The sequence below is a fragment of the Cygnus atratus genome, chromosome 2 (genome assembly GCF_013377495.2).
Source record: "Cygnus atratus isolate AKBS03 ecotype Queensland, Australia chromosome 2, CAtr_DNAZoo_HiC_assembly, whole genome shotgun sequence".
Classification (NCBI taxonomy): domain Eukaryota; kingdom Metazoa; phylum Chordata; class Aves; order Anseriformes; family Anatidae; genus Cygnus; species Cygnus atratus.
In genome coordinates, this window is record NC_066363.1 from 84,549,613 (window position 1) to 84,569,543 (window position 19,931).

Genomic DNA, 19,931 nt, shown 5'->3' on the forward strand with positions numbered 1-19,931 from the left:
ACTGAGGGAAGCAGAGCTGCATAAAGAAAAGCAACACTCTTCAGACATATGCTGTATCAAAAAAAAAACACACTACTATTTATTATGAAGGCTCAAATGGTTTTAATAGTTTTATTTTTCCTCACAGCTGTCACAATGCAATTGTATCCTATTTCATTTCTCACACTTTTCCCATCTGAGTCAGCCTATTTATCTGCCCATAACCTAAACAGATGCATGCCCAACATGGAAGAAAGCAGAACATCTTACTTTGCTTAGATACAACTGTCATTTAGCGTATTTCATAAAATCTCCACACTTAAACAGTCCTCTTATGCACAGAGTTCCCATCTACCATTTCTTCTGTAAGTCATTTGAACAACACCTCAATCATCCTTGTGCCCTGACCATGAAAGTCTATATAAATCATAATGTAAAAAAGGCACGTTTTATGTTCTTGAGATGTACACACAGACTTTGCTCCAGACTCCCAATGCAAAGTGAGAAAAACGTCACCCCTTCTCATGCAAGCCACAACCCTAACAAAATGTCTGAAATTAAGAATCTCATTAATTTCAACTGCATGTTCATTGTGCACCCTGGAGCTGTCAGCAGATACATTGAATTCCGTACCCACGTGTAGTATTTTGTGTTTCAGAAATTTGTATTTCCAAACTAGACTTTCTAGACAGGTTGAGGATATGGGCTACTGTGTTAGTCTGTCCAAACAACCAGGTAAAAGAATTGTTCAATTATATCCTTCCATGAAATCTTAATTACTGTAGATAACGAGCCCAAGAAAATGGGTCACTCACTTTAGTATTATCATATAACACTTCAGAGATCGTTTTGTACAAAGTTACAAAAGCAAATACAAAGATCCAGCAGTTTGGAGCTTAATAAATTAAGCACTACAACTAACAACATGCAATTACTAAGCAATGCTCTTGCATAAGCTACTTAAGAACATGAATATACAATTACATTTTAACAATTTTGCAGTTATACCTATTTTTCTTTGCCATAGTCTATGAACCTTGAATTCTTTCACATTATGCTAGACATGCTACTCACATCCAGAAGGTTTTAAGACAATCTAAACAAGTATAAAGGCTAATGGATTAATTAGAAAAACAAGCAAACAACCTTATATATTCAATGTGGAGAATCTCAGTCTGCTACAGGACCACTCAGGAGCTCAATCTAAATGATTCACAGGAATAAACAGTTCCCAAGCCAGCAAACTTTTATACTAACATTTACCATGTATTTGTAACTGTTTTCTGTTTAAATGGCTTTAAAATGGCTTTTTTAGTTTAAATGATTTTAAACTAAAAGAGGATATATTTAGATTAGATATAGGCAGAAGTTCTTTACTACGAGGGTGGTGAGGCAGTGGCACAGGTTGCCCAGAGAAGCTGTGGATGCCCCATCCCTGGAGGTGTTCAAGGCCAGGCTGGATGGGGCTTTGGGCAACCTGGTCTGGTGGGAGGTGTCCCTGCCCATGGCAGGGGGTTGGAACTGGGTGATCTTTAAGGTCCCTGCCAACCCAAACCATTCTGGGATTCTCACATATGAACAAAGGCGGGAAGCAAGAAAGAGAAAGAACAGTAACAAATTAGGATTACAACAATACAAAAAACAAACTCCAAGCGTATGCAAGCCTTGAATTAGTAACTTTCCATGCATAAATCAAAAGCTTATTTCAGATTATGATTTATAAACTGAAGAACATCTTCCCAACATAGCTTCCTTCCATTTTGCAGCATTTGTATTTACTAAGCTTGCAGTGTCACATCCACCATTTATCAGCAATGCAGCTGTGTAGAAAGCAAAGGGATCAACCCATCCAGATCTGTAGTCAAGTATCAGACTAGTCTACCTCTGTATTTGTATTTCTGAAGATATTTACGTTAATGTTACGTTCTACAGAAAAGAAACTGTCTCCTCATGGGAAATAGAGCTTCACTTTTCATGGATCAGTGCATATGAATATTTAGTGTGCCATCAAGAGAAGTGCATCCCAGCACATCACAAAGAGGAAATTATGTATGTGGGGAGGAAAAGAATATAGAATAGCTGCTTTTCAAAATCTCAGGAAGAAAACGTACAAGTTAAAAATGAACAAACTCCTTGGCATCATTCAAAAACAATACAACTCTTAAAAAAAGATAGCTTTGGACAAACTCAATTTGAAGACCAGCAAAAAATGAATGAATTTTAAAATATATAAACTTTAGCTTCAAAGTGTGTGTTTGAAAATCAGGCCATTTGCCTACATGGCCAAACACTTTAGAGAATGACACTATTATTCAAAAGAAAAATCAGTTCTTTGTGCCCCTTCCAAGATGCAGGCTGAACCTCCTACTCTCTTCTTCCTTCCTTATGAAGGCTAACAAACCCAGCAGTCCAGGTGCTAAAGAAGTCCCAAGATGCTACAGAATGTAAAGATAGTGAAGGACTCAAAGAATATACACACCGGGAATACTTTATGAATACCCCACACCCTCTCTTATACTAGCAAAGGGTCATTTTTGCCGGAATGACAGCAACAGCCTCAATAAGTAAATCAAGCTAAAATAAAAGAGGAGTTGCTGGTATTACTGCACAATTAAAATTCCTCAACTTAGTGCCTGCCAGTTGAAGCACGGATACTGATTACACGTGTTCATTCCACCACATGCCACGGTGAATTAACTGCTAAGTGTTTTAAACCTGGCACAGTTATAGGCCAGATCCATCTTCATTTTGGATGACAGGCGTATACGTCAACCACAACTCCAATTCCATCTCTGCCTTGCCATTCTCCCTCCAGAATCTGTGACTATTTCCGAGATCCCACAAGCAGATCCAGTTTCCAAACTGCACATCCAGATTATCCTCCAAATGCAGAGGGATAAGAGCGACTAAGGAAAGTGTAATTGCATTAATTTTATGTGCGAGGGAAATGATGAAACAAGACATGCTGCGTAGAGGAGCAGAGAAATCTGTGCTAGGTACCTGACATGTGCTACCACCGTGTGCAGTCTGGTAGGAAAAAAAAAGCAACTTTTTTTTTGTGGTAATTTGTGCAATGTGGGAAGCCAAGAAGAAAACGTTACCCACTGAGGGTGCTAAGTCTGGGGAGCAACCAGTGCGTGACACAGGAAGATAAATAAACCTTTGCTAAAGGCTGAATGAGGAGGATCCTTTTAACTGGGACCAGCCGCACTGAAAGGGAGCTTTTATTTTGATTGTACCAAACGCCTAAAATACTCAAACCTCAACATCTTTCCCAGCCCAAGACTGCTTTTACAGTGCAGATACTGGTCAGTCAAAAAAAAAAATATATACATCTGCACTGTGAAGAGCCAAGTTCAGCAGTTGTAAAGAATAAAATGGCACAAATGAGCTTAATGAGAAGAATATGTAGCATACACAAGAATCACTTTACCTGTTCAACAGTTAATAAGTTGGCAATACTAAATAATGAGCCTAGCCTGTCACAAGGCTAAAAGGCCCCGCTGAGTTCTACCACTGTTGGTCAAAATATAATTAAGAATCCTATTGGGAACTATTTAGAGATGTAGTCATTTTGATGACTAATGTATTCAGCTGAATCTAACATAACAGGTGATGTAACACGGGGTAAATACTGCACCTTGAGTGCAATGCAAGTGGAGTAATTATTGTTTACATTATCTGTCAAAACCATTTGAAGTGAAACTGACAGAAGTCATGAAGCAGTGTTCCAGGCAGACAGTTCAAAGGTAACTGAAAGCTGTGTTTCAAATCCGAATTTTGCTGTGATTTCACCTCAACATTCAGAGGTCCAAACACTCAAATTTATCAATAAAGCTGAAAACACACCATACACTGTAATGCTGACTACAGAAGAATGGGACTGAGGCAGTCAGGAAAGGTATGAAAAAAAGACTTCTATTATGGCTCACATAACATTATGAAAGCATCATATTACTTAAACAGTCTGCAATAATAAGAGCTGCAATTCAAACAAGAATTCAGAAATTAAACAATTACTTTGGATCTAGCATGCTGAATGAAAAGACTTCACAAATACTAAGAGAAAAAGAAATGAAGTTCTGGAAAAACAGAACCAGTCAAACATACTTACTTGGTGTGAAAGCAAATCTGTGCTTACATAATTCACAGTACTCTTTTCTGCTGTGTTTAAGCCACTGAACTAAGCTGCAACAAAAAGTGATCCCATTAATACATGCTATCGCATCTCTCCCCTTTCCCCTTCATTACAAAACCCACACCAATTCTCTACTCTCAAACATAAAGAATATTGGTATTATCAAGGAGGACTTAAACTAGCATGCTTATTAAGTCCACTTAGGCCACAGAAGTTTCAAAAGTGAAAAAGATGAGCTGACTATGAGTAACAACGACATGTCTTCAATTAGATAACTTACACAAAGAACGTACATCGTCAGTAATGTATGTCATTGAAAAGGCTGACAACTCAGAGCATGTATCCTCACACGGACACCAATCCTTAAATATTTCAAGATATGACACACATACACATGATGAAGATTTTACACCACTGTATTTGTGAAAGATTGACTAGTAAAATACAATCAAAAAGAGAGTGTGCGTATATGTGTGTGTTATAGACCAGAATTAGTTTTTATTTTAGCATTTCCCTAACTGAACGTAGACCTCAAAATTTTGTTCATTTTATTTTTTGGTATGAGGTTAGGTATTCTTTTTCATTCAGAATTATAAGCAGATAGAAAAAAAACTGCATACCGATTTGCCTGCTTTTAGTTTCCTAAGGGTGTGTGAGCAGAACTGTAGTCTGAAACACATGTAACTATTAATACTTCCTTTTTGCATACAATTACTAAATTCTTTGTGAACTATAGTGAACCATCATGTTAAAAAACAAAAACACCACACTTTAAAACTAATGTGCTTTTTCTCCGAAAATCGGCTTTTCTTACTAGTTAACATGAAGGCTTAGGAAGTACCGTTTTTAGAAATATGTTAATACATTTCATTAAAAAAATGAGCAAACAAAAAGAGACGGAACTTACCATTCCTGATGAATAAATTTAATACTGCCAGTACACACACATGGATGATACAGCGGTTTCTCAGGCGTACCTTCAGACCGACAGACTCTGCATATATCTGCTGAGCAGGACATAAAGCTTATTATTCTTCTGCTTAAAGAACTCACATTTACATAACAAATTATACACTACAGAAATGTTGCCATGTAGCAAGATGAAGCCTAGGTAACTTAAAGTGAAAAAGGCTGGAAGATAGATTTCATCTGGTAGAAGACATGAAGACTCAGAGACCACCAGAAAAAAAAAAACAACACACAAAACACACACAACAGGAACATTATCTCCCTGACCATTTCATTAAAACAAAACAAAACAAACAAAAACATATAATAAGGCAGTGTGTTTTTAAGATTTCAAGCATATACACACTAATATGTAGATATGCAAAGAGTACCCCTACATAAAAACAGAAATTAATAATAAAATATCTGAAACAACGTCTAGATTGGTAAGGATAATCCCCCTGCAAGTGGCTATAAATGGAATTATTCCATTCTGAAGTTTGAGTTTTGAACAAGTTAAACAGAGGCTGAGCAGAAGAGATTTACTAATAACTAACAATTACTTAAGACATTTACCACTATTGAACCTCTTTGATGAAAGGAAAAGCAAACCAAACATAATGAACGTGAATAGGTATTTTGTAAGTTTGTTACTTGACTAAGGCCACCACAAGCACATTTAGCACCACATTGGTGCTGCTACAAGCGGGCACAAGGAGTACTTCCACCAGAGCCGTACCAAGCAACGTCACGCCGCTGCAAACACCACGAGCCCCCAGTTTCCCCCAAGAAGCAAAGGATTCCTTTTTCTTGCAGAGGGTGCTTCCAGGTGACTGCCCACGGCAGCTCTCTCCAGCTTATGGCCAGGGTAGAACCTCTAGCTGCTGCAGCCCCACCTTCCTCCAGCACTCTTAACAGGGCTACTTCCCCATGGCAGGTTGACAACTCACAGGTTGAGCAGCCTTGTAAAGGGTCAGGCCAGCACTAGGGCCAGCACCCTACACACGACGGGGCAGATGGAAAACGTGGGAACCAGCAGCTACACTGGTTTAAACTGGTGTGAAATTGCTGCCTTAAGGATGCTCTCTGACAGCACAGAAAGCAATTTAAAGCATATTGCCTGACAGACCCCCAGAGCTCTCTGAACCCACCCATTAATGGTCCATTGGCTTTCTCAGCAAAAACTGCTGGGAAGAACAGAGCTTTCTTTGCTGAAAATAGATGAATTCTTTATTAGGGAAAGGATTTCCTTCTTCTGTTAGCTTACTAAAGTAAGTTAAGACTATATTTTAGGTTTTCAAAGGATACGGGAACTTCTAGATATTCCCACTTGTTTCATAAATCCAAATAAGCACAAAAGAAGTAACAATCTGGACTGTTAAGCAACACAACTTCAAATCAACAAACCCTGCTGAGGGTCAATGTGTAAAACTACATCTTACAACCCCTGTACTGTCACTTTCAGAGAAATTTCCAGTGTGTAACAGATGCTGTTTTTCTACTTGCACACACACTTGGCATCCTGTTAGTCATGTATGCGTTCAGGAAACAATGACCTTGGGTAATACAGTTCTTTTTTGAGAACATTTCTCTGCCCATCACATTTCTCTAATGAAATGCTCACCACTGTAATACCCGAAACTGAAGATCAGGCTATTTAGCAAAAAAATGATTTAGCTAGAAGGAACAAGGGGTACCTGTTATCAGCAGACACTGCTATCTGGTGCTGTCAGGCACTACAGAGGATCAGCTCCCACATCAAGCCCAAGGCAAAGAAGCTGCCCTTTAGGTCTGCCCATTACTATCCTCAACTGCCTCTCTTTTCTGAACTCTTACCATCCAGTTAGTTTTCTACTAACTCTACAATACAGCTCAGTCAACCATCAATCCTACCAGAAACCCAAGGGCCATCGTCAATGGACCAATATAATCATTAACAGGCTACCAACAGTTACAAAAAGTCCACTGGAAACATACAGCAGAAGTTGGGGCTCTGCCACACAATAAAGAGCCTGTCTTTCCTTTTCCTTAAGTCACAAAGTCTTTTCGGCTGCTGGTGTTTAAAGCTTTCTAATCTTGGGAAGTCTCTCTGGTGTTTTGGCAAGTGCTATGAAATTCTAATAGTGGGAAATGAAGTTTGAAACTCCAGCAGAAGTCACCATGTTCTAGCAGTATTTATGGACAGTGAGTGTGAATACTACATACTTTCTATACTACTATTTTTGAGCTTTTGAGGGTAACACTGACAAGAGTATAATATAAAACTTAAGGTGTTATATACAGTAATAATAAGTGCATATACTAAATATATTAAAAAAAAAAGAAAAAAAGAGAGAAGTCTAAACTCCAAGTGCAGGGCACAGCACTAAGGTTTGATTAACGAAGACAATGCCCTAAAATGTAACTAACAACCCCGCTCTGTTCTCTCTTCCTGTTCTCACCGCCGGTCACCAGATTATGTCCTGCAGAAGCACATGCGATCAAAGGCTACCACATTTAACAGCCTGTTACAAATAATCAACTACCTTTTTTGGCTTAAGTCCACCGAGACACAAACTACTGGAATGGTGGGAACTCAACTCGTCCTTTCTGAGAATCCACTTCACAGTTTGCTATAAACCAAGTTTTCTGGACGACTAGAGGCCAAATACACAAAATCTCCACAGTCACTTTGTTAATTTAATCAGTTCATGTAACTGTGGGACTACAGAAGCTCAAGAGTTGCAGCAGTTTTAGAAGTTGTTAGATTTTAAGCACACAAATATTTTGATAAACCACCCGTTTCCACAAATACTAAGTTTGTCTACAGCGTGACCCAATGGACGTTCTGCAAAAGCATTGACTTACTTCATCCACTGTGTTTTCCCAGCTGTTTACCTGTCAATTCTCTCAAGTTGGAAAACCAAGTGACACTAAGTAAAAAGCTACATTGAAAACGGTGCCTCATCAACTGAAACCAAGATGCTAATTTTTCCCTTGGAACTGTCCGGCTACCACAATGCGTATTTATAGTTATTGCTTGAGATGGCAAGCAGAGCTCATGCACTGCTAAGAAGCATAGCACAGATCCTTTATTTGTTTTGGTTTATTATGAAAGTTCTGCACTGCCAGCTCGAACCGCACAGTTCCTCAACATCAGCTGGACTGAAGAAACGTAACACTTGATTTCAAGTCAAGCAATGTCCCCAAAACAGAAACTACACATTAAAAACACGTCACTGCAATCTTTTTGACAACTTTTTCAACGTGATGTACTCATCTCTTGTAAAAGAGAGAGGGAACCACCTGGGCTCCTGCATCGCTTTATATTTTGGGTTTTCCGAGCAGGTTTTTGAGCAGTTAACTAGCTAACAGCGGCGTTAACCTTGGCAGAAACAAGTAACAAAATAATAAAGGCACGGCAGCAAGGGGCTGCTGACATGATTTCGACCGGGGCACTAACTCACACACCCGCCAAGCTGCGGGGCCAGCTCCGGCGGGGCCCGGCGTGTTTCGGGTCATTCCGTGCCCCGAGGCCCCTCACGGCCCCGGTGCCGAGCCGTGCCGAGCCGAGCCGCTCCCGCAGCGCCCCCCGGCCCCGCACCGGCGGCGCATACAGTTACAGTTACATAAGGGCAGCACGCCGCTCCCCCCCCCCGCCCGCCGCCATTTCGCGTCGCGCCCCCCGCAGCCACCGGGCACGGGCACGGAGCCGGGAGGGGGGGGCGGGAGCCCCGTCAGCAACCCCCCGCTCGCTGCCGGTCCCGGGGCCGGGCCGCCTGCCCTCCTGCCGATCCCCTTCACCCCCTTGGCTCTGCCCGGCTGGCGGTGCGGGCAGCGGGGAGCGCTGCGGAGAAGGCGGCGGGGATCGCGGTACCTTCTTCGGCGGTCTCCATCTTGTGCGGCTGACGCAGCGCCGGCCGGCCGGGTGGCGTGACCCGCGGCGGGCGGGGCGCGGCAGCGAGGCGGCGCGGGTAGAGCGCCGCGCTGAGCCGTGCCGTGCCGCCTAGGCGGACTGGAGGACTGGAGGGCGGGAGGCCTGCGCCGCTCTCGGAGTGCTAAAATGCACAAAAATTCACAAAAAGTCCCCCAGATTCAGGGAAATATGAAGGAGCGGGGTGGGTCTCCGGTAGTGAATAATTAAAGCACTTCAATATAACACACGTGTCCAATTTAGGTCTTCCTTTTGTCCTCCCTCTGGGAAAGGCAGGGGGAAAAACTCCCACTCAAAACTGAAAATCACTTTATTTTAAAAGCTTATTTTCATCCTCTCCTACTTATAACTGAAAATCAGTTTATTTTAAAAGCTCATTTTCATCCCAACAACTCATCCTGGCATATTAAAAAAGTGCCACTGTGGTACCGTAGAAACAACAGCATATTCAAATTGTCTGTACAGGAACGCTTGATGAAAAAAACACAGAAAACCAAACCCAAACCAAACCACACCAAGACACAGGGCAGTCCAGTTTGCACTTCCACTTGTGATTCCGACTGTATGGCTTCCAAACGTGCAACCTTTGTTGTTACTCACTTGCAATAAATACAAATTAAATGTCATCTACAAGTCCCTGAATTACCATTCACATTTAAAGACCATGGCAAAATGTGTGTGTGTAATTCTCCATAATTAACACATGTAATTCTCCATAATTAATGTACGTAATTCTCCCAGTTTCAGTCTTTTAAGGTAGAGTGTTTTAAAATCAGATAAAAACTTTTGAAATGAGTAGCTAGCTCATGGTGCCAGGGAGGAATTTTATTCCTGTCTTTATCTATCTATTCAGCCTTTTAAACTACCTACCATCACATTTATACCATCTGCTCAGCAGTTGGAAAGAATTAATCCCCCAAATTTGTTCTTACCATGTGGTTCAGTATGGGCTACACAATAGTTTACTGGTAAACATGAGTTGAAGGCAGCCCATTATAATTTAAACAGAATAGAAGAAAAATAAGTATTTTATTGTAAATTAAACTAAATCTCTCTGAACCTTCTGTGTATTTTTGATGCATATATTATTAATATGTGTCTATCCAGTAATATGTTGCCTGTTCTTCACCTGACAAATACATACAGGTTACCTAATTTTTAATTTTTCATACAGAGGGGGATGTTAGGAGACTGTTATTTGCTTTTTAGTGTCATCAAGGTCAAGAATTAGTGTCAACAGGCTCTGAACAAACATACTGAAAAAAATAAGATATCTGCTTCAAATAAGTTATAATCTGAGTAACAGAGAAAATGGGGAAATTTTATAGGTGGAAACCTAAGATAGTGATAGTTGTAATCCTGAATCACAGAAGGTCATGGCAAAAGGAAAGACATATTTAGAATGAGTGGGAGGAGTGGAAAAAGAATTATTTTGAACATGGTCCTATTTTGGCAAAGCACTTATGTTTTGTGACATTTAAATGCTTAGAAAATATATTGTCTATTTTCAAATGCTCTCTGAAGAAAATACAAAATGAAAATTGAAAAATTGAAACCACACAGCATTTGTACTGTAACATTTCCATCTTTTCTCCAATTTTAAAATAACTTAATGGAAATGATTCCCTTAACGTTTTTAGTGTTGTTTTGAAAGTTTGCAGTATTGAAAAAGCCAAACAGTGGAAGCTAATGCTTTCAGTTTGCTTCAGCTGAACATTTCAAAACCCATTTATTTTCTTAATCAGCTTTAAAAAAAAAATTGAAATCTTGTCCACTATTTCTGTTTTAAATCACAGCTCCACTCACTGAAGGTTCTCATTTGGAGGTGGCAGCAGCTTAACTTCCAGTGTGCTGTCCTAGTTCTTTTCCATAGATGTCCACCCGACTCACCACAAAAATGGCTCAGTGTGATATAAGCAGCAAGTTACAAAAATGTGGAAAACATGATGGATTATTTTAAAGAAAACCGAGTGGATTCTAGTTTATCTTAATAAATCAGGCAGCATCTGAGGTGAATAGGTATCTGGTTCCTGAGCACCTTACCAACCACCATTAGGGAGATCTAGAAAGAGTCCCCATGGCAGGGAAGAAGCTGTTAAGTTAAAAGTAGAGCAAGCACTCTGATATACAGCATAAAGTACGTCCTACAGAAAGTTACCATGACAAAATCAGAGAGTAAAAAGTTCTGTGAACTACTAAGACACTTGGTAAAAATAATTGCCACCACGGATCTTCCTGGTGCACTGCAGAGTCTTTTGAAGGACACATGTCCTGATGACTGGCCATTTGGCCACAATAACTCATAAAACTGCATCTGCTCAGCAGGTATCTGCTGTGCCAGAGAATTCCTGACAGGGAAATGGAGGGAAGTAGTCTTACATGTACTGCACATGCAATAGCATTTACTGCTACATCGGGAGGATTGCTCAGGTTGGATTAGTTGGATTGAAGTGATTGAAGTGAAGTGTGATTGTTGGATTAGTGTTTGAAGCTGGTTCTGAAGCCTCTGTATGGACCAATGTGCTTCCCTTCAGCTGGTGCTTGCTTCATGCTGAACCCAGGCTATAAGTAGTAGCTACCTGAGGTAGCAAACTTCCTGCATGAAAATGTGACTTTAGTTTCATGTTTTGCATATATTCTATAAAATGCATAACAGAAATGCACCCACCATAAATTTAGGGATGAACATACTGGCCTAGCACCATCAGACACAGCTGTGATGTAGGCTCCAGATCTGCTTATTTTAGAAAATATTTCAGAGGGGACACTTGGCTATGAGGTTTGTTTTATGGATTATTAAAAATAAAACCAAGAAAGAAATGATGCTAACTACTGTTTTCAGTGAGAGATGATGATTTTCTAGGGTGTAAAAAAACTGACCTAAAATGATGTTACAGGATAAATCTCTGTTGAACAGGTCTGACTGAGAGAAAACTCAAGGCTGGTCATCTATGTCTGGGTTTCAAGGAGCTAGATAATACTTGGATGACTGACAGATATCCATTTCCACGTATTAAAGAGGTATTTGCAGAACTTGATTCTTCTGAAAATCTGCAGAATGCACATCACCAAATTGCGTAGCTGAAGTGCAGAAGAGATCTTTTCACATGTATTTGTTACAGTGGATTTTCCATGTAAAACAGGCCCTATCAACTTGATTGGGACCTCACTGTCGTGCCTAGTGTGGAGCCAATGGCTATTATTAACCTACCTAGGATTCAGAGTTCTGCAGGTGTTGTTGTTCTGCAAAGGACTCTCAACTTCAAAAAATGGCCTGTATTTGTCTTCCAGAATATCCCTTTCCTACCAACAGGAGTATCATTTAAGGCATATGCTTTTATACCTTACACACTCGCATCAGTCTCATGTGAACCTTTTAGATAGTTCGATATGTGTGTCATTAGATTAGAACAATGATTTTTATTTTTTATTTTTGTATACTTCTCCTTGTTCCCCTTGATAATAGGGGGTGTTGTGTGAAATGTGTTACGTGTCAAGTGATTGCTTAAAAGTCCTTCTGAGGATGTTGGCTGTCCTATCTTTAATAATCTGTGAAGATATCATTACAGATGACATCAGGTAGGGTTTATCCTCAGAATTTAGCAGGAGCAATCTTATTTTGCCAGAGACCTCTTTCTTGACCATCTGGTGTGGATATTTTTGGAGGTTAGGCCTACCAGCCAACTTAAATTGAAGTTAAAACCACGTTTAAAGCTGTGAGTGTTGCCAAAACAAGAACGTGTCTATTATGGAGAACGACCTTCATTCTACCCACATAGTCACTATAGATAGTTTTTACAAAGACACCTGTGTTACTGCCTCTGCTTCTCCTGCACTGATAAGAAGGAAAAATGGAAGGGCTTAAATTTCTAATGACTTGTCATTACTTTTTCTCAAACGTGTAGCAAGAAGAAACAGGGTGAGGGTTGTCTTGGCCAGGGAAAAGTGAGCTGTAGTCCAAAGGTCAGAGTTATTACAGGTTGATCAGTCAATGGCCTCTGTTTTATGAGGTCATCTGGTTTCTGTATCTTTCCTTTCACTGTAGTTTCCACAGTGAGAATTTGGACATAATAGCTAGCTTTGGTTTCTTTCCTTAAGGCAATAATTTATTGTGTATATTGCCTTTCCTGTAGGATTGGCAAACATAGTGAAGAAACCTCTTAATGCTTTTGATGTCTAAACAGGAGAACAAAGTGCTTGTCTCAGTGAGGTAGATTTTCAGTTGGATGACTGATATGGAAAACCAAACATTCAAAACTAAATTTTCTTGGCTCTTTGTGGATCAATTAAATATTTTGATTTACAAGTTTTTGAATGCAGTCATGATGTAGATGGGCCTCCGCCAGGACCTCAGCCTAAAGGAGGAGTCATCTCACAAAGATGCTGATACACACAGAAATGGCAGTGCTTGGTATTTCTTTCTCACAGACTTGTCCTCAGATGATCTGACGAATTGAGCAGTTCAGCCCAGCACCCTTGTTCAGCTCCTGAGAACAAGCCTATTTGGAAACTATCCTTTTCAAAACAGGAAAGCTCCCTACTTTAGTGTATAGTTTATCCCTACATTAAAAGTAGGAGTCTTTTGAAAGCCTGTATTTTTCTGTTTCATTATTAGCTGAGGCCTGAGTACACAAATTGCTATCAGAAACCTGTACAAGATTTTTCTAGTCGATATTCTTATATTCAGGGTGGGTATGGGGTTTTCCTTCTCTTTCATGTCTTTCCTGGATCCTCAAGATTGATTCCCTTCCCTCATTATTTTCTCTATCACTGATCTTCTTCCAGGAAGAAAGAAAATATACCGGGGTCCTACAATGCAGCAGTGTGAGAACAGTCAGCAGCTATAGAGATGCAAAATATGGTAGAAAGGATTACAGTGAAGAGCATGGCCAAGATGAGTGTAGAGAGTGGGGAAATGTGTGTGTACAGGGAACTGGGAGATGAGAGGCTAGAAGAGAGTCTGGAACAAGTCCAGAATTGGTTTTAAGGGGAGGTCCTTGATGAATAGAAAAAGGCAAGTGTCACAGCCATCTTCAAGGCCAAGAAGTAGAGTTGAGGGAACTGCAGGTCCGTCAACCTAACTTCAGTCCACAGGAAGGCTATGGAACAAATTTCCCTGCAAACCACTTCCAAGTATGTGAATGACAAGAAGTTGCTTGGGCCAGTGTGGATTTATCAAGGGTAAATCAAGTTTGACCACCCTGATTTCCTTCTGTAATGAGATAACTGGACAATTGGCTCTGAGGATGAGAGGGGAGCAGTGGAGCATGTCTGCCTTGCAATTAGGAAGGGCTTCAACATGGCCTCCAATAACATCTTTGTAGCCAGACTGGGGAGAGATGTAAAGAGGGGTGACTACAAGGTGGTTGAAAAAAAGGCTGGACTACTAGGCTGTAAGGGTTGTGACGGTGGTACAGCGTTCAGCAGGCAACCAGTTGGTAGTGGTGTCTCTCAGAGATTTATTCTGAGCCACACAGCAGAGCACTGTGGGCAGCAGGACAAACAGTGCCTGTGCCCAGCTATGTGAATGCCCCCTTTCTGGGTCCCAGGGGTAGCTGTGATGAGCTGTTCAGAGGGCTTGGCTTGTCTGGGATTCAAATCCAGCTCCTCGAGCTTTCTAGAAGAGCCAAGAAAGACCCTTGTCTTCCTTGGGAGCTAGACTGTCCTATGCTCTGCTTTTGTTCAGGCTCCCTGTGAGGACAGAAGAGCAAGCAGTCAGTCTGAGACAAGTGCTTACCTTGTGCCAGGAGAGCAAGATGAATGGCAAAGCCTGGGGAATGTTGTGAGGGACATCAGAAGAAAGCACGAAGCAGAAGGGTACCATGCCCTGTAGGAAATGGGGGCTCTGTCCGGCCCACTTTTAATAGATACATGAGTATCTTTGGCCACTGCTTTACTTCTGCAGGCTGAGGGTTAGGGGCATATTGGAATTTCTTCTTTTAACAGGAGGCCAGAGCCCAGGATGTTAATGGTTATGATTCCCAGAGGGATGGTCAGAGCAGCCTTGTATGCACAAGCAGTGGGAGGAAGCCAAACTGTTGCTTCGGGATGTGCAGGGCCCAGCCCACCGCAAAGCCAGCACAACACAAATGGCTCTGGAGAAGATGATAGTATGGGCATATGCTCTGCTGTTGATCTCGGCATGGCGAAAATGTGGTGAAAGCCTCATGGCTACTGGGGCCTGCAGCCCAAGGGCAGGATGGTGGGCAGAGCCAGTGAGGTGAAGGTGCTGTGTGGGTGCCACAAGAGGGCACCTCTATGTCAGCCCAAGGAGGTGGCTTATGGACTTTGAGCAGAAGCTTACCAGGGAGACAGGAACCCCTCTGGGGCCTACAATGGGCCAGCCAGGCAGAGAGCCTGGGAGCACAGTGTTATGAACCAGAAAGACCTGAGGAGTCAGGGCTTCCTCCATGAGCACCTGGGCAGAGGCCTCCGCCTCTGCTCAGCTGTGGGAAGTGTCCCTTGTCACTCCGCTCTGGGTGACGTGGGGACAACCTGCCTGTAGTTTCTGTCCTTGCCCAAGGTTTCTAACCTTGATGAGGGCTCAGGTAGGAGTGAGTCACTGTCATGCCAATGCCGGATTTTCCACTTCTCAGTGGATTTCTGGTTTAAATCTAGGAAATTCCATGCAAAATGCTACCTGGTGAAGTGCTGTCTCAGCAGTGTCAAGCAGTCAAAAGTCAGGAGGAAGGCTTTCGTTGCCCATAGGCAAAGAGGCATGGGACAGAGACAGGCAAGTGCAGGCACTCTAGCACTGACACAGCAAATGCTTTCATGCCAACAGCCTGTTGTGTGGATCTGGTCGTAATGAATGAGATCTTGTCTGGCAGCACGTCCGCACAGTCCTACTTTTCAGCGTGCATGTGTGGACTGATGTGTTCTCACTAGCAGCCTTTACCTTGCCCTTACAGGAGGAAATCCAAGTAGGTCAAGGGAGAAGGGATCCAGAGCTATCTATTTTGTCTGAGCAATGAGGATCTGTAAATGTAGCTGAATTGGAAGTCTGTGCAGCAAAGAGAGCTTGCGATTGGCTTTCTGCTTTAGATTTTGTCACTATAGTCAAAATATGGATTTTGATAATGTATGCTTATGTTATGTATGTTGAAGTATTTATGTTAATATATCTTCCATGATTAAATCAGCAATGTTCTTGGACCTGCAGTATACTTTGGATTGGCTTGTAAATTTTGGATGTAAGATCACTACTAGGTCATTCATCGTGACCAAAAAAGGGTTGAATTTACTTTGTCACTGAAAGAAACAAGAAGAAAGACTTCAAAGAGATCTTTCTGGTTTTGAAAACCCATATTTATAATACGCAGAACAACAAACCATTTCCTAAAACATAACTACAGGTCAATGACTTTTCCATCTATTTTTCCATCACAGTTCCCTTGTGTACTATATTCCAGTTGCTATATTAATCTCTGTCAACTTCTCAAAGGTATTTACTAATCTTCTGCACTTTATTATCACATGTAATCACAGACACTCTATAAGATTCTTTGCCTACTCATTCTCACTTAATTAACATGACCATTCTTTAATGAAAGTTGGAAGCTGACACCTGCATGTCCATCCTAAACACTGTGTACTTACAAAATTGCCATATGTATTTAGTGTTGTGCTCCATAGACAAATCAAACTCCTCCATGGAGCCCAGGACGTAAAGTGAGTTGGGCCTCAAGAAAGTGCAGTGCATTGTAAGATGGGGGCCAAAACCGGCTTGGCTCTTCGGAGCTTGGTTTGAGCTTGGCTTCTTCTTCAGCATCTCATTCATGTTCTTTTTAAAATCTGGATACAAGCTGGAAAACAAAACAAACCAACAACCAAAACAACAACAACAACAACAACTTTTTTGTTTGTTTCCAAATTATCTCCGAAAAAAAAAGTATTTTTTCCTCTTTTAAATTTGCATTTAATTTAAATGGAGAGGCATTCAGTACAAGAGAAAAGAAAGGTATGGTTGTGGTGAGGAGATTAGAATTGTTGGATTTCATTTGCTTTTGGCAGATCACAAAAAGAAGAGTTCCTCAAAAAGATACCCTATCTAAAGAATATGAAGAATTCCTAACAGCCTTTGAAGCATGCAGATTCACTGGGAGGTTTCCAGGAGTAAGCAGCATGACAGCCAATAGTTCAGCTGACTAGAAAATGAACATAAACACATCAGAAATTTCTCTGAACTGTACCCAGGTGAAATGTGCAGAATCTAGTTTGCATTTAGGGAAACCAGTTTTTTCCCAGACTTCACAAAACCTTTTTACCCCATCAAAGCAGAAAACTTAAAACAGGCTTTTTAACAAACATATTATAAGAGTATCTTGTGTGCTAATGAAGAGTCTTAATTACAAATGCCAAGGCAGGATGCTTGTTTAATTTCTGACTTTCTATTTGCATAATTCACAAGTTCACTGAGGAATGTGCAATTTCATTGCTGTTCTTCTGAGTCATGCCATGCTTACTGTTTGCTCTCAGCTCACATAATTTGTAGTTGTGCCTGGGAGTTTGTTTAGGTCTCAAAGCTCCTAAGTTTAAAAATACTGGCATTTATGTCTTTTCTTAGAGGAAAGAACTTGTTGTGATTTTCGCATAATATATAGAAATGGTTGTGGTAGATAAACTATATGTTGTTGTTGTTTTTAATGCTGAGGAGTAGAAATGAGCTGGCTATAATCTTTTTTTTAGGATAAATGTATATTGTCATAAGAATCCACATGACCAAATTCAGTTTTGATGCCACTTTTGAAGAAATTTTCAGGGAAGAGATCAGCAGCAGACACTGATTTCTGCTTAAAACCAGAGAGGGAGTGTTGTAATAGCTAATAGTATACGTACATCGTTCTGGAACAAAAGGAATGAGGCTTCTGGTTCCCACTCACTTGAATATATATATATAAATTTATATATACATATATATATATGTATAGGGAAGATATCTCGGAGAAGATAGAGGGTAACAAATAGTCGTGTGGGTATGGCAGTCCACACATGAATGAACATAGAAGAAGGAGTAGCTTAGACAAGAATCTCTAACCTAGTATATTTATGTAAATCTTCAGGGCCAGATTGTGAGCATATGTCTTATATAGAAAGGCCTGGGTCCTTTCAGAATGGTTCTACACAAGACTTCCTCCCACAAAGTTATTCCCATCTCCTTTATATCCAAGTTTCATTTCTTGAATGGACGTTCAGGAAAATGCTATCTCATTAATGTTAATCTGTTTCTCTCTCATGAGAGAGAGTACATGATCCAGAGATACACAAGGAATTCCTTCTGGGGAGAAAATGGCTAATTTCCCTTTTTTCCCCTCCCCTGGAGTGGAAACTAGCCCGGAGATCATCCACACCCTGGAGAACTCATTCATTGTTTATATCCAGGCTGGTGGGAAGGTTTGCACCAGCACGAGAAGAAAGCCACTGTGGTCTGTGGCAAGCTGTGATTTCACTCAAAAACATGTATCTCAGCTCCCCAGGCAAGCCTCCAAGCAAGCCAAGAGACCAGGGGAAGCTAATATGTTGTGATGCATACTGTTGGTCTCTTTGAAGACAAGCAGGTGACTGGAAATTTGATGCCAGCTTGGTGGGGATGGGTTTCAGGTTGTTTTCTTTTTTTCCTACTGAACCAGGAGAACAGGCTGTAATGAACAGACGAGCTTGGCCTGATGTCTGAGCTGCAGCACAAGACCAGGCTCTGGAAGGGGCCTGTTGTATTGTAGCTGCTCTGCCAGATACAGGCAAGCCACTGTGGGAAGAAAAGGAAAATCAAAAGGCCTAAGACAGGAATCTTGCAAAGGATTAAGGTGGACCTAAGCATTTTGCTTCTCAGCTTTTTGAAATCTCTTTATAGGTCTATCAGGCACCTGAGGTCCTTTTGTTTCAGTCCTTTTTGCCGACGTGTGGTGGCATAAAGCATGCAGTGGGCTAGCTCCTCCGCTGCCTGGGACCTTTCTTCTGAGACCTTCCACTCAGTATTTACTTCAGCATATGCTAAGGGACTTTAAGAAATTTGTTATGTTGAACTTGCACAGACTGTCAAACAGGTCCACTCCCAGCACAAACTCAACAATTTACAGGCGTGCACTGAAATGTAATTTTTTTATACTAGTCCAAAGTTCATTATTTTGCTTAAAAAGAAAAAAAGTAAGAACAGGTGCTCCCTGCAAATGTATTTATTAAAGTACCTTGGTTACTCTGAATTGATTTATGTATGGTAATTATCTCGTAATGTAATTAGAAGGCCTCATACTTGCTTTCCTTTAACTTGCTGCTTTGATGGTGCATATGGGCGTCTATATTGCTGCGTGGGATACAGTCCAAAGCTGTATGGATTCTGGCCAAGATTACTAATGTGGAGACAAGTTTGGAAAACAGAAGTTTAACGACAAGCAGACACGAGAAGAAGTTTTTTTTCCTGTCATTCTGTTTTAATTTTGGAGTTTAAAACACTGATTTAGTATAGTAATTTTTTTTTTTTCCCAGAATTTATTGCTACCAGTGATGGTAGCAAACATTTCCCCTTTTTTGAATTAGGGAAAAAACTCTGAATCTCTGAATGTTCATCTAGAAGAAAGATAGTTTATGGGGGGTCATATGTAAGCAGAAATTTTGGGAACTTCTACATTTCAAAAAGGATCTCCTGGAAAATCTCTCTCAATCCAATCAAACTGTTCAAGTGCACAATGGGAGTTTACAGAGAAGCCAGATTTCTACTCATGATAGTTCCCTCTTCTGAAAAGTGCAGTAAAATCTACTGGCACAAGGTGCAGCTTTTAATCCAAGGCATTTTGTTTATATTGAAGACCAAAATTGTGTTTGTATCTCAGTGCAAACACAGCCACAATTACAGGCAAACAAAACGACCCCCTTCCAGCTGATTAACCCCAGAAAGTTCCTGAAATATAAAATGAACAGTAGACGAGTTTTGTTTAAGGAGAGAACTCGTACCAAGAA

At 40.9% G+C, this 19,931-nt stretch overlaps 1 protein-coding gene across 2 annotated transcripts in view; it reads right to left on the reverse strand.

Moving 5' to 3' along the window:
- Nucleotides 1-9,005, reverse strand: part of MARCHF6 (membrane associated ring-CH-type finger 6) — a 49,055-nt gene extending 40,050 nt beyond the window's left edge. Inside the window, exons 1-3 of one of the 2 annotated variants that reach the window (XM_035552650.1) lie at nt 8,922-9,005; nt 5,025-5,121; nt 4,094-4,167 (exon numbers count right to left, since the gene is read on the reverse strand). In XM_035552650.1, the coding sequence (XP_035408543.1) occupies nt 4,094-4,167; nt 5,025-5,121; nt 8,922-8,940 (190 nt within the window). In that variant the 5' untranslated portion in view covers nt 8,941-9,005. Of the gene's footprint in view, nt 1-4,093; nt 4,168-5,024; nt 5,125-8,921 lie in introns of both variants that reach the window. The other variant, XM_050708465.1, reaches the window with a different exon arrangement.
- Nucleotides 9,006-19,931: the final 10,926 nt, after the last annotated feature.